Raw genomic sequence first — 15,706 nt, 5'->3', positions numbered from 1 at the left:
AAAGCAGGCAGACTCCATGACTGAGAAGGGGAATGGGTTGGGTACAGGTAAGCAAAAGGGGAGAAGGCAGGTGGATGAGATATTTTTGGCAAGTGGGAGAGATACCCAGTGGTCAGTGATAAAGTGGGAATGTTAGTTCTTCAGAATGGTTTATTTCTAATTTTGTCAGCAAGCTCCCTACAACCTATTACAATGCTGAAATGATACATTTAGACCATGCATTTTCAACAGGGGCCATATCATCCCCAAAGGGGTAAAAATCCTTATGAAGAAGTGGAAAATCGTACTCATTTTAAGTATAAGGCACAGATAATATGTTCAGTATATAAATGGACATACAGTATATCTGTGGTTTCAAACTTTCATGAGAAGGTGATGGGGGAGGAGGGAGACCAAAAAGGCTCCTTGGAAGGGTGATAGTGAAATAAACATGGAGAAATCCTGATCTGGAGAATAAGAAGTTCTTAATCTGACCACATTATTAGCTAAACAGATTTGAACACATGGTGATACTAGATCGAAAGGACACTAGGTCCTCAGCCAAAGCAGTTACAGAAAAAAGCTAACAAAATGAGACTTGGAGTAGACATGAAAGGACTCAGACCTGTTATCTAGGAGTATTCGCTTATAAATATCAATAGCTTCTTGGTAGTGGGATCGCATATAGTGGATTGAGGCCAAACTGAGTTGATCTTCTGTGATATCCTGAAGATTCTGATGGAAGTTCATCAACTTCTTCTCATCATTAAACTGAAATTGTCAGAGGGAAGAAGACATGGAAAGATTCATGTTAGAGTGCAGTTAATCAACACCTGTGGTACAGAGACTTTAACTCCTCCTTCAGCCATTTTTTTCTCTCAGTTCTCTCTATTTCCCTTCAGTTCCTTGTCTTCTCCCCTGTCTCTCCTTCAGAGAAAGAATGAAAACAGCCTCTGGAGGCAGAGCCTTGACAATGGAAAGACTCTGAGTCACAGCTAATGTTAATTACTTGACCCCTCCTCCTCCTTCTTCCTTTCTATTTTTTCTCCTATTCTTTTTATCATTCCTATATGCTGTTAATTAGAGAGATATTTTAAAAATATAAAGACACAGTAAGGTAGAAAGTTTAAAAGTATGTAAAGAGAGGGACACCTGGGTGACTCATCTTAAAAAATGTTTAAAAAAGTATATAGGGCGCCTGGGTGGCTCAGTCGTTATGCCTCTGCCTTCGGCTCAGGTTATAATCCCAGGGTCCTGGGATGGAGCCCCGCATCCGGCTCCTTGCTCCGCGGGAAGCCTGCTTCTCCCTCTCCCACTCCCCCTGCTTGTGTTCCTGCTCTCGCTGTCTCTCTCTGTCAAATAAATAAATAAAATCTTTAAAAAAAAAAGTATATAAAGAGATATAATAGACAAACACTAAACAAAAGAGTGGTGTAGCTATACAAATATGACAAAGTAGACTTTACGTGAAGAGAAATTTTTAGAGATAAAGACAGACATTTCACAATGATATTGCAATCCACTAAATGGACGGAACAATTCTAAATTTGTATATACTTAATGATAGAGTCTGAAAAACATGTAATGCAAAAACTGAAAGAACTAAATAGAGATGGACAATTATACTATGAAATTTTTAAATGCATTAACAATAATTTTTTTTATAAACTGCCTATGGATGATTTGATAAACTTTCTGTAAAATAATTTAGCAATATCAATTAAAAGCTTTTTTATTTTTAAGTTTTTTTTTTTTATTTATTTGACAGAGACAGACACAACGAGAGCAGGAACACAAGCAGGGGGAGTGGGAGAGGGAGAAGCAGGCTTCCCGCAGAGCAGGGAGCCCGATGTGGGGCTCGATCCCAGGACCCTAGGATCATGACCTGAGCCGAAGGCAGTCGCTTAACCAACTGAGCCACCCAGGCGCCCCTAAAAACCATTTTTAAAAAGTCACAGTCTTAAAGACTAGTGACTCAGGGATACACTCATTATATAAAGATAAGTAAAAAAAAAAAAAGCAGAATACAAAAATATATATTCAGCATGAGTCTCATTCTACAAAACAAAAAATGAACAAAATGTAAATATGTGTATAAACATAATTAGCTTTATTTGAGAGAGGGAGAGAGAGAGCGCGCGCACGAGCAGGGGGAGGGGCAGAGGGAGAAGCAGACTCCCTGCTGAACAGGAGCCCGATATGGGGCTTGATCCCAGGACCCCATGATCATGACCTGAGCTGAAGGCAGACGCTTAATCAATGGAGCTACCCAGGCGCCCCTTAAAAATAATTATCTTAAAAGAAGATATAAGATACCAATAAGATAAGTTACCTTTATTATTTTTTTAATTTAAATTTTAGGTAGTTAACATACAGTGCAATATTGGTTTCTGAAGTAGAATTCAGTGATCCATCACTTATATACAACACCAGGTGCTCATCATAACGAGTGCCCCCTTTAATGCCCATCCCCCATCTACCTCCCTCCATCAACTCTCCATTTGTTCACTATGGTTAAGAGTTTCTTATGGCTTATTTTCCTCTCCCCCTTTTTTTTCTCTTCCCCCTTCCCATATGTTCATCTGTTTTCTTTCTTAAATTCCACATATGAGTGAGATCATATGGTATTTGTCTTTCTCTGACTGACCTACTTCACTTAGCATAACACACTCTAGCTCCAACCATGTCATTGCAAATGGCAAGATTTCATTCTTTTTTATGGCTGAATTATAGCCCATTTCATATATATATATATATGCCACATTTTCTTTATCCATTCATCAGTCAATGGACATTTGTGCTCTCTCCATAGTCTGGCTATTCTTAATAATGCTGCTATAAACATTGGGGTGCATGTATATCTTTGAATCTGTATTTTTGTATCCTTTGGGTAAATATCTAGTAGTGCAATTGCTGGATCATAGGGTAGTTCTATTTTTATTTTTTTTAAGATTTTATTTATTTGAGAGAGAGAGAGAGAGAGAGAGCATGAGTGGGGGGAGGGACAGCGAGAGGGGGAGAAGCAGACTTCCCCACTGAGCAAGGAGCCTGACTCGGGGCTCCATCCCAGGACCCTGAGATCATAACCTGAGCCAAACTCTGACGCTTAACTGACTGAGCCATCCAGGCACCCCAGGGCAGTTCTATTTGTAACATTTCAAGGAACCTACACGCCGTTCTCCAGAGTGGTTGCACCAGTTTGCATTTCCACCAACAGTGCAAGAGGGTTCCCCTTTCTCTGCACCCTCACCAACACCTGTTGTTTCTTGTGTTAATTTTAGCTATCCTGATGTATGAGACGGTATGAGAGGTTTTGATTTGTATTTCCCTGATGATGAGTGATGTTAAGCATCTTTTCACTTTTCATGTGTCTGTTAGCCATTTGGATATGTTTTTTGGAAAAGTGTCTATTCACGTCTTCTCCCCATTTCTTAATTGGGTTATTTGTTTTTTGGGTGTGGAGTTTGATAAGTTCTTTGTAGACTTTGGATACTAACCCTTTATCAGATACGTGGTTTGCAAATATTTTCTCCCATTCTGTAGGCTGTCTTTTAATTGTGTTAATTGTTTCCTTTGCTGTGCAGAAGTTTTTTTATCTTGATGAATTCCCAATAGTTCACTTTGGCTTTTGTTTTCCCTGCCTCAAGAGAGGAGTCTAGTAAGAAGTTGCTATGGCTGAGGTAAAAAGGTTGCTGCCTATGTTCTCCTCTAGGATCTTGATGGTTTCCTGTCTCACATTAAGGTCTTTCATCCATTTTGAATTTATTTTTGTGTATGGTGTAGGTAAGTGGTCCAGTTTCATTCTTCTGCATGATGCTGTCCAGTTTTTCCAACACCATTTGAAGAGAATGACTTTCCATTGGACATTCTTTCCTGCTTTGTTGAAGATTAGTTGACCATATAGTTGTGCATCCACTTCTGGGTTCTCTATTCTGTTCCATTGATCTATGTGTCTGTTTTTGTGCCAGTATCATACCGTCTTGAACACTACAGCTTTGTAATATATCTTGAAATCTGGAATCATGATGCCACCAGTTTTGTTTTTCTTTTTCAGAATTGCTTTGGCTATTCAGGGTCTTTTGTGGTTCCATAGAAGTTTTAAGATTATTTTAGCTCTGTTAAAAATGCTGGTGGTATTTTGATGGGGATTGCATCACATGTGTAGATTGCTTTGGGTAGTATAGACACTTTAACAATGTTTGTTCTAATCCATGAGCACGGAATACTTTTCCATTCCTTTGTGTCCTCTTCAATTTCTTTCAGAAGTGTTCTATAGTTTTCAGAATATAGATCTTTTATTTCTTTAGTCAGCTTTATTCCTACGTATCTTATTGTTTTTGGTACAATTGCAAATGGGATCGATTCCTTGATTTCTTTTTCTGCTGCTTTGTTATTGGTATATAGAAATGCAACAGATTTCTGGACATTGATTTTTATATCCTATGATTTTGCTGAATTCATGTATCAGTTCTAGCAATTGTTTGGTGGAGTCTTTCAGGTTTTTTTATGTAGAGTATCATGTCGTCTGCAAATAGTGAAAATTTGACTTCTTCCTTGCCAATTTGGATGCCTTTTATTTCTTTTTGTTGTCTGATTGCTGAGGCTAAGACCTCCAGTACCATGTTAATTAGCAATGGTGAGAGTGGACATCCTTGTTTGTTCCTGACCATAGCGGAAAGGCTCTCAGTTTTCCCCCACTGAGGACAGTATCAGCTGTGGGTCTTTTGTATATGGCCTTTATGATGTTGAGGTATGTTCCATCTATCTACTTTGTTGAGGGATGCTGTATTTTGTCAAATGCTTTTTCTGCATCTATTGACAGGATCATATGGTTTTTGTCCTTTCTTTTATTAATATGGTGTATCACATTGATTAATTTACCAATATTGAACTACCCCTGCAGCCCAGGGATAAATCCCACTTGATTGTGATGAATAATTCTTTTAATGTACTGTTGAATTCGATTTGCTAGTATTTTATTGAGAATTTTTGCATCCATGTTCATCAGGGATATTGGTCTGTAATTCTCCTTTTTAGTGGGTGTAGATGTTATTTCTTCTTTCAATTTTTGCTTACTTATATTTTATTTAATAGAATTAATGTGTAACTTCTATAATATGGAAAATTATTTTTAAAAAACCATTTTATGATGATAATCAAAATTACTGCTATAAATCAGGAGTGCCTGGCTGGTTCAGCAGGTAGAGAATGTGATTCTTGATCTTGGGATCATGAGTTTAAGCCCCACTTTGGGTGTAGAGCTTACTTAAAAAAAAAAAAGAAAGAAAAGAAAATTTGGGGTGCCCATCTGGCTCGGGTGGAAGAGCCTGTGACTCTTGATCTCAGGGTCATGAGTTCGAGTCCTATGTTGGATATAGAGATTACTTAAATGAATAAAAAAAAAAAAAACTTTAAAAAGGGGAGTGCCTTAGTGGCTCAGTCAGTTAAACATCCAACTCTTGATTTCAGCTCAGGTCATGATCTCAGGGTTGTGAGATCGAGCCCTGCATCAGGCCCCAAACCAGCTTGGAGCCTGCTTGAGATTCTCTCTCTCGCTCTCCCTCTGCCCGTCCCCCTCCCCTGCTCTTGCATGCTCGCTCTCTCTCTTAAAAAAAAAAAACCTTATTGCTATAAGGCAATTCTGAAAAGTGTGTATTTGTAGGAGTTAAGGTGTCTTAGAGTCTGCTTCCAAGAGACAACAGGATAGCTGAAACAAACTAATCTTAAATGACTACTACTTAAGAAGAACTAAAATCTAACATCTCTTAATTTGTACTGTAAAGAACACTAAGGTGAAGAAAATCCTATAAAATTAATACTTATATTCTACTTGTTCTAGAAATATCATTAACAAGCATTTCTAGTTCATTATCTTTCACCATTGTTTTTAACAAGAAGGAAGAAAATAGGGCGCCTGGGTGGCTCAGTTGGTTAAGCGACTGCCTTCAGCTCAGGTCATGATCCTGGAGTCCCGGGATCGAGTCCCACATCGGGCTCCCTGCTCAGCAGGGAGTCTGCTTCTCCCTCTGACCCTCTTCCCTCTCGCGCTCTCTATCTCTCATTCTCTCTCTCTCAAATAAATAAATAAAATCTTTAAAAAAAAAAAAGGAAGAAAATATATTTTAAAAACAAAAAATGTGAAATGAGAACATAAATACCTTATGAGCCAAGTGGAAGAGGAGGCGGTTTTGAAGTCGGCTTTTTGGAGCTGGAAAAAAACGTTCAAACCACTTATTAATTGTCTATGGCACTTAGTCCCATGCAAGAATGACATGAGACTCAGATAATCTTCCCAAATCCTTATCTGTGTGACCCTGATATGTCTCTTCTATAGTATATATATTTTAGTCTGGTCTATACCGGCAGTAGCAGCAACAGCATCAGGAACCAGAAAAAAACTGTTCTCTTCTTCCCCAGCACTTGCTCTACCTATGCTTCTATCATGGTGACCCACAGCTCAGGACTCCACACATACAGTTCCAGTAGCAGCCCATTGCTGTGCTGTTCACACACTGACCAAACACTAGAAATAAGGTTATGTTTATCCCAATTCATGTAGAAATCCATGTCATTCAGCTGTTCTTCCAAGTATTCTTGGTCAATTCCTTCAGAAATCTCCTTTTCTTCAATTATATGGCCTTTTCTTAAATACTAGCCCAATCTCTACTCCACAGATCTTTTAGCATGATAATCTGCCACATTGAAACAGTCAACCAAGAGAAAAGGTTAACACCTTTCAAGTTCCAAATCCCCTTTGCACGGTTGAAGAATTTTCCTAATTCTAGATACCTAACCCTACATCTCTTTACAGAAAAAACTCATACTTCAATGCATTAAAAAGAACAAAAATTATATGGAAAGATAGGGAGCTACCTTGATCACTTTCTATGTGTCTAACCCTATTCTAGGCACAGATAAAGTCTAGAAACATGAGATAAATAAGTAACTTAAAGGCCCATATAACTAGATTAAGAAAAACTACATGAGTACACAGGAAACAGTTTGGGTTCAAATGAAGAAAAGCTTCGAGTTCCACAAGATCCATGAATTTGAGCTGGAATAATATGTAAAATAATATGTAAATCCTAAATATGTATATATCAGTTAATTCTCTTAAGAATTCTATCCTGGAATATATTCTTCCCTAACAAATTTCCTAACAAACATTCCCTTGCCCAGTTTCTCTACACTTCTTTGAATTTAATTTGATTCATACTCTCATTCTTAATCTTTTCTCCCCTGTTTCTCTTTGCCCTATTCTTATTTGCAAGTTGATGTCCAATTCTTCTTAGACGGCTGTCAGGACAAGTAAAGCAAATGAAAACAAGTCTAGATTCTTCAAGCAGAAATTACCTGGGAAAACAGGGAAATTCAGAAGCAGGGAAAGCAGCTATAAAATCCACATCCCTAGGGCTTAGACAGCTACCTCCAGCTCCTACAACATCAATCCCCTACTATGAGGGAGCCTAAAAAAGATAACTCGCCCTCTTGCTTCTCTCGTCCTGCTTGTCTGTTGTAGCTTCTGGGGTGGCGGGGTGGGGAAAGGAAGCAGCACAGACATTAACTCTCTCTTTAAATATAAAGTTGCTCAGATTCAATGTTCTTTGAAGATTAAATCTATTTTCTAGTTTTCTTTTCTTTTTTTAAAAAATATTTTGTTTTTAAGTGATCTCTACATCCAACATGGGGCTCAAACTTACAACCCCAAAATCAAGAGTCACGTGCTCTACAGAGTAAGCCAGCCAGGCACCCCTATTTTTTAGTTTTCTAATTGCACTTGGTTTTTCCTCAATAGAAAAAGGAATTAAAATGTTTTAAAATCTCCAAAATAACTCATACCATTAGTGATGAATACTAGATATTAAAAGGGTCCATTTTACCTTTAAATCCAGCGGCTTCAGCTTGTTTATACATCCCGAGAAAAAAGTAGGTACAGGCTAGGTTCACCCAGACTTCAGGATTGCAATTTTCCTCTTTTGTCGCATTTTCATATTCCTGAAATATATATTAAGCAGGGATCTCATTTCAGCAGTAAAGCAGTCGATGAGCAATTCCTCTATAATGGAATAGGATTTCTTACTGAGATTGAGCAACTTCACATTTAGGGAATCCTATATGCTCCTCAACTATTCTGCACCTGCAAGGTTAAATACTGAAGCTACAACTCAATCCTACCCATGGGGGGCCGGGGGGAGGGGCTGTTGTCCACATAATCCTTTTTTTTTTTAAGATTTATTTATTTATTTGAGAGAGAGAGAGAGGCACACGCAGAGGGGAGGGGCAAAAGGAGAAGAGAATCAAGCAGACTGCATGCTGAGTGCGGAGCTGGACGCTGGGCTCGATCTCACACCCCTGAGATGATGACCTGAAACTGAGTCTGACACTTAACTGACTGCACCACCCAGGCAGTGTTTTCCACTTTAAAACTTGTTTTTTCTCTCCTTTTTAACATTGATATGGGCTAACAAACTGCAGAAATGAAAAATAACTAAAATATTTTTTATTTTTGCTAACTTAAAAAGACAAACAAAAGGGGCACCTGGGTGGCTCAGTCGGTTAAGCTTCCAACTCTTGGTTTTGGCTCAGGTCATGATCTCCTGGTCATGGGATTGAGCCCCGTGTCTGGCTCTGAGCTCAGTGTGGAGCCTGCTTTGGATTCTCTTTCCCTCTCCCTCTCCACCCTCACCTCAAAAAAATAAAATAAATAAAATCTTAAAAAAAAAAAAAAAAAAAAGGAGGGACGCCTGGGTGGCTCAGTCAGTTAAGTGTCTGCCTTCGGCTGGGATCATGATCCCAGGGTCTTGGGATTGAGCCCCCAGTCGGGCTTCCTGCTCACAGGGAGCCTGCTTCTCCCTCTCCTCCCCGTTCATACTCCCTCTCGCTATCTCTCCCTCTCTCAGATAAATAATAAAATCTTTACTTTTTTTAAAGATTGTATTTATTTATTTGACGGAGAGAGAGAGAGCACGCAGGCAGAGGAAGAGGGAGAAGCAGGCTCCCAAAGGAGCAGGGAGCCTGATGCAGGGCTCGATCCCAGAACCCTGGGATCATGACCCAAGCCGAAGGCAGATGCTTAAGTGACTGAGCCACCCAGGCGCCCCATAAATAAAATCTTTAAAAAAATTTTCTTAATAAAAAAAAAAAGGAAAACAAAAGATACCTTATAAGAAATGCATAGGTTCAGTTAACTTAAAACCTGATAACCTTAATATACTACAAATATCATTTCATTCTAATTGTTTTCTGGCTTTATTTATTTGGCTTTACATTTTAAAAAGGCATTTTTTTCCTGACAAGAACACCTTCTGAGATTTACTTTGTCAACTATGTTTTCCATATACTCTTACTATTTACCAGTATATACCAGATACCTTTGTTATTTTTCTTACTACTTTTGGGCTACTCTCTCTCCCCTATATCTTTCACAAATACTGCCAGCTTCTATTCTGTCCTTTTCATATCTTCCCTTTGCCCTCACTGATTTTGTTGTTTTTGTTTTTCGTCATACCCCCTCATTACTTGATCCTGGACATTTCATTTTGGTTATGCATGTTCTATAAATATCCTTAGGTTACATTTGGGGGGTAAGAATATGTGGGAAATGTTTAAACAATTTCATTTATGCTTTAAAAACTGCTTGACAAAAGTCAACTATAATTTTATCTAGACTCATATTCCTATAGATTGTTCATTACATAGATGCTGTTTACAATGACCAAGAAAAACAACTTTCAAAACTCAACTTGCACAAATATAAAGATAACCTTTCTTATGTCTAAAATTAACCAAACAAAATAAAAATGAACTTCTTTTGAGAAAACTGTCATGGAAATTTTATCAAAAGGGTTTATTTTTCTTCTGAAGGTTTCCTTAAGAAATACTAATATTGATATTTTGAACAATCTCATTAGTATATATCTAAAAGCAAAGAGTAAACAAGACATTCATATATATATATATATATATACTTGAGCTTATATAGAAGAATTCTGAAGCAATACATCAAACAAGAGCCAATGGTGGCCTCTGTTAACAAAGAAATAGGATTGCAGAAGGCAAATAGGTGATTTTTTTCTTTTTATTTTGTTCCCTCCTGTATTATTTGAATTTTACCAGGAGCATGTATAATTATAATATAAAGCTTAATAACTTTTTCAAAACCCTTGTGTTGTAATTTTTTTTTTTTTTTTTTTTTTTTTTACTAACCTCCAAAGCTCTCTTGTAGTCACCCAGGTGAAAAGCACAGTATCCAATCCACAGATTAGTATCTGCTTCTTGTTCCCCAACATGACGTTTGAACTTCAGGTTAAAATTTCATAAAAAAAGAAAAGACAAGAAAAGAAAAAAGAAAAAGACAGACAGACTTTGAGTAAGCTGTCTATTTAAAAAACTGCTATGTTGGGGTGCCTGGCTGGCTCAGTCAGTGGAGTGTGTGACTCTTGATCTCGGGGTTTTGAGTTTTTGCATCCCACACTGGGTGTAGAGATTACTTAAACATAAAATCTTTAAAAAAATTAAAAACAAACAAAAAACCCTGCTATGTTAAACTACTGATAAACAAATCAGCAAGGAAATCGCAAATAATAAAAGTAAGACAATACTGTTTAATTAAGACTATACCTAGGGAACTCAGCACAATTACTTTCTTTCTTTTTTTTTTTTAAGTAGGCTCCACACGCAGCATGGAGCCCAACGTGGGGCTTGAACTCACGACCCTGTAATAAAGACCTGGGCTGAGATCAAGAGTCTGATGATGCTTAACTGACTGAGCCATCCAGGCACTCCAGCACAATTTCCTTCTGTCACAGAAACATATGTTTCTTTGAATGTTGCAACAACTAACAGAATATACATTTTATTTATTCCAAGAAGCATCATCAAATGCTGGAACAATTATTGCTGCAGAGCACCTGAAACAGGCTATATTGAAACAATGTATACAACTGTATGATCTTTTCAATTCCTTTCAATGTTAGGAATTAAAAGAATTTTAATGTTTGCTTTATACATTATTCAAGAAAGCTGTAACACAGAGAGATTATTTCTTAGACATTCACAAGATGAAAAATCTAGTTCACTTAATATTCCAGTTGAAAGAAACATATATTTTCAAATATTTCACATTTGTTTTCCTGTATTTACTGATACCTTATTCCAGAAAGTATTTAAGAGTTAACCCCATTACAATTCTGGGGGTTATTAAGGAACACGAGATTTATGCAAAGTATCTAATGCCAAATAACTGAAGGTTAGAGAGATTAAGCAATGAACTCAAGACCACCACAGCCAGGGAAGGTACTAGCAGGGACCACGACAGCCCACTGACTCCACCACATGTATTCTCACCCTCCATGCTCTACTGCCCTCCAACTCACACTTCAAATCTGTCCCAGTGGTGCACACATATATTTATTCATAGGTATGACCTTTCACTGAGAATAAACCATTAAATCATTCTATTACTCTTGAATAGGCTTACCAGGGCCTATCAGTCTTAAGGATATTCAGAAGACTGGCCTCATTTATGTCCATTGTGAAAAAATATTTATGAATTCCCCAGCGAACAGAAGTCCTGTTCTGGAGGAAAGGAGTGAGGCCTTGAAGGAGGAGTTTGAACTCCCATGGTAAGGTGAGAGTTTTCCATTCTACAGGCTGATAAACCAAAAAATTGGTAAAAAATTAAACAGGGAGCCAACACATATTTATAGATCATTGGTATAGAACCCTAGGTGCCTTGACTATTACAAGATGAAGACATCCATCAATACTTTCTGGTCTAGGATAAGAACTTACTCCTGTAGTTAACTCCATAACATTAGAAATCTTCCTTTCACAAAATGCTGTGGATCTGAGTACAGTGTCTTAAGTCTGAAGAAATTCTTATTTGAAGGCTCCCTGAATTTGCTTCAGGAATTACCTGGAACCACAGGAAAGCTCATGAGATCCCCTTCCCCCAAACACAGCAGTTCCCACCCCCATACATCATGGCACTGTGACTGCCCACCTAAGAATGTAAGCACAGAATAGAGCCTCCCTGACAACTTAAAAGCAGTGTGGGATTACACAGTAAGGAAAATGTGGTCATCGTCTTAAAGAAAAGAGAGAAGAGAAACAGGGACTGATAAAAATTAGACATATGGGGCGCCTGGGTGGCTCAGTCGTTAGGGGTCTGCCTTCAGCTCAGGTCATGATCCCAAGGTCCTGGGATCGAGCTCTGCATCGGGCTCCCTGCTCCGCCAGAAGCCTGCTCCTCCCTCTCCCACTAACCCCTGCTTGTGTTCCCTCTCTTGCTGTCTCCGTCAAATAAATAGATAAAATCTTTAAAAAAAAATTAGAAATACCTACCACTGAGTCCGTTGATTTACAGAGCTAGAAGGTCTTTCCAAGTCAACTTCCCTACTTTATTTATTTTTTTAAAGATTTTATCTATTTATTTGAGAAAGAGAGAGAGAGAGAGAGAGCATGAGTTGCAGGGGGGGGGGCAAAGGAGGGGGCAGAGGGAGAGGGAGAATAAGACTCCCCTGTGAGCAGGGAGTCTGATATGGGGCTCGATCCTAGGACCCTGAGATCATGACCTGAGCTGAAGGCAGATGCTTAACTGACTGAGCCACCCAGGCGCCCCCAACTTCCCCACTTTAAAGATAAGAAAACTAACACCAAAAAAGTCAAACAAGGTGCTCGATATCAGAGCTAGTGAGAAACAGAAGACTATACATGGAAGACTGAGAAATATATAAAGCTAATTAAAACAATTATTGCTGATAGATTACAAGTAATATAACCGAAGTAGTGCTAGGGAGAAATGACTGGCACAACATAACTAGGCTGTGCTGTCAAAACGCTTCTTCTCTTCATTCTTTGGTGCGCCCCTTCATCCTCCTATAACGTGTGATTCCCACAAGGCAGTTTCTCAAAGTGTAGTATCCTTGGACAACCTACATCAGAAGCATTTGGGCCACTTGTCAAAAATGCAGGTTCCTGAGCACCACCACAGACTGATTTGGAAAGAATCAGAATCCCTAAGGTAGGAGTCCAGGAGTATATATTTGAATAAGTACCCTAGGTGATACTGATGCACATTAACAGTTGAGAACTACTGCCAGAGAGATTCGAAGTATTTTCTGAAGATGTAGTATTCTAGACAATAAACATGAAGCATGGCGGTATTATTTAAATGATCCAAATTTTGTAACATATAATAGGAATAGAGCATATATTGGTCAGCAGTCAGGATAAACACTGTGTGAACTGATACAATACTAAATGTCCCTCCATTATATAGCTGAATTCCCCATCAGTGGGACTAGAGATAATTAAAAGTATCCCTCAAGAAGTAAGTCTATCTTCTCAGTTCATCTTTAATCAGGTCTATTGCTGACACGGAATCTGCAATCTGTGCCTGACTAGATTTACAAGAAGCCCCCCAAAAGCGCCCACCTGTTCCAAGAGCATAGAACCAACATTCACCCTAGCATTCATCCATATTCTGGTATCCACCTCCTAAGAAGCAACCTTCTTTGCACATTACCTCCAATAGGGTAATAGCTCCAGTGAAATCTCTTTGTGAAAGTAGCTCCTCTAGTTTCGGAATCTTCCTACCTTTCTTCTTTCTTTTGTCAGTGTGCGGTAGGTCCCCGCCTACAGCAGGTTTGGCCCTTGAAAGCATCTGTGAAAGAAGCAACAAAGACAAAGATAGCTCTGTGATTCAACTCCGATGGTCAGTTTTAAACTCAGAGTGACAGCTCTAGGATTTGCATGTCAAATCCTTACCAACGAATCCCAGGGAAGCCCGTTCAAACTCTCTGTAACAGGTATTTTACTCAAAGGGCCATCACCCTGCACTTGAGCTGAACCCAACGGCTACTACACCTAATCTTCTGTATCAATTCATTCGAGGGGGCTAAGAGATGCTTTCGCGCAGCGTCTGTCATCTCAGCCTTTCCTTGGTCTGCTTTCCATCCTACGCGCAGCTTAGGTGCGGAGAAATGGAGAAGCAGGGGGAAGAAAGCTTTGAGGTGTTTACAGTTGCATCCCTGTCTCCCGTGAGAACAGGGGTAAGGCCGGGAGATCATCCTCCGCTGACACTCCTAGACTTCAACCAGAAATGTGCTGAGAACCTCTGATCTCCAGTCCTAGGCTCTACTCAAAGTTCTCCCTCACTGTTCCGAGCCACTAACCATCTTGGCGTTGGTTCGGTGAGCCCCTTCCCGGGACAGACAGCAAAGGCCCGGCCTCAGCGCCTCTCCGCATCCACACAGCTCTCTCCGTCTCCACGGCAACACTGCGGGGGTGGAGTCTGGTTCGTCACGGAGAAGCGCTCCCAGGAGAACCGGTGCCCACGGCTCTTTGGTTCCGGCCGCTTCCGCCGCCGAAGGAGTGGAAGTTCTTCCCTTAGGAGGAGGGGCATCGTTCTCTGTTCTCGGAGTGAAAGTTTGTATCTCTGCTTACGGGTTTACTTTAAGAAAAAACGAATTCCAACGGCACTCTTTTTCAAATACGAGTTTCCCGGGGCCCTGGGTGGCTCAGTCCTTAAGGGTCTGCTTTCGCCTCAGGTCATGGTCCCAGGGCCCTGGGATCCAGCCCCGCATGGGGCTCTCAGCTCAACCGGGAGTCTGCTTCTCCCTCTCCCACTCCCCCTGTTTGTGTTCCCTCATTCGCTGTATATCTGTCAAATAAATAAAATAAAATCTTCACAGACACACACACACACACACACCCCAGTTTCCCGGGAAAGTACACACACACACACACACACACACACACACACACACACACACACACACACACACACCAGTTTCCCGGGAAAGTCCTTTTGAAGGACCACGTCCGATTTGGACCGTGTTGGGCTCCATAGCAACCCCTGGCGATGACTGCCACGTGATCTTGGGCCTCCGGTCTCACGGAAGCTTAGAAAGACTTGCTGAACCGAGTAGTTGGCATTTATAGGCGGGAGTTCACCAAAATACAATTTCTTATCTACATAGATAAACATAATAAGGAACTGTAATAAATATATGTTGACTGGACGACTTAATTATCTACTTCACTCCTGAACCGAGTTAATACGGCTGCAGGAGGAGGATGAAATCACGGCGTTGTGGAAGGTTAGAGCTGGAAGGAATCTTAAAGTTAACGTGCAGTCCAACCTTTGTAACCGAACCCAACGAGGGTTCGTCCACCCGATGAGCAGCAAGCCAGTAACAACTGAGAGAGGGAGGTTTTGCGGTGAAGAAAGGCTATTTATTGATGTGGCGCCACCCAGGAGAAGGAGGGAATTAATGCTCAAAAGTCCCAAACTCCACAGTGGCTTACAAGCAGGGGTTTTTAAAGGGTGAGAATTCAGGGTAAGGGTCTCAGGGCCTTGGGTCATGCTGATTGATTACGGATTAGGTCAGCTATAATATTTCCTTTCTTGATCATCTCATCCCTTCTGGCGTCTCCCAATCTGGTTTTGGTGTGGTTGTAGCGAGGTGGTCGTTCGGCTTCAGGGGCCTGGTCGTTCTCCTTTAGGGGCTTGTAACTGCAAACATTCTGAGCAGATTGCACTGGTGATGTCATCTCTAGAGTACAAAGGCAAAAGTTCTACATCCTGTAACTATCGCTAAGCTGCAAATTACTTTTTTTTTCTTGCATACATGGCACATTATGTTTGTTATCTCAGGCAGAACAGCATCCCACAGACTTTCTGGGAGGCAACTTGATATTATTTCCTGAGGCATTTTTACAG

The 15,706-nt window shown here is 39.9% G+C and overlaps 1 protein-coding gene across 2 annotated transcripts in view; it reads right to left on the bottom strand.

Annotated features, from left to right (window-relative positions):
- IFT56 (intraflagellar transport 56) overlaps positions 1–15,476 on the bottom strand; it is a 49,387-nt gene extending 33,911 nt beyond the window's left edge. For both annotated transcript variants that reach the window (XR_003204952.2, XM_025854971.2), the window contains exons 1-7: positions 15,126–15,476; positions 14,157–14,397; positions 13,508–13,645; positions 10,186–10,278; positions 7,860–7,974; positions 6,138–6,187; positions 605–750 (exon numbers count right to left, since the gene is read on the bottom strand). Coding sequence is in view for 1 of the 2 variants with exons in the window: in XM_025854971.2 (XP_025710756.2) it covers positions 605–750; positions 6,138–6,187; positions 7,860–7,974; positions 10,186–10,278; positions 13,508–13,645; positions 14,157–14,397; positions 15,126–15,349 (1,007 nt within the window). In the remaining variant the exon portion in view is untranslated. The remainder of the gene's footprint in view (positions 1–604; positions 751–6,137; positions 6,188–7,859; positions 7,975–10,185; positions 10,279–13,507; positions 13,646–14,156; positions 14,398–15,125) is intronic.
- Between the last annotated feature and the right edge of the window lie 230 nt (positions 15,477–15,706).

This window comes from Callorhinus ursinus, unplaced genomic scaffold, assembly GCF_003265705.2.
Source record: "Callorhinus ursinus isolate GAN/ISIS: 27379988/994484 unplaced genomic scaffold, GSC_fseal_2.0 scaffold12, whole genome shotgun sequence".
NCBI classification, from domain to species: Eukaryota; Metazoa; Chordata; class Mammalia; order Carnivora; family Otariidae; genus Callorhinus; species Callorhinus ursinus.
The sequence above is the reverse complement of the archived record's forward strand: the minus strand, read 5'-3'. Positions and strand labels throughout refer to the sequence as shown.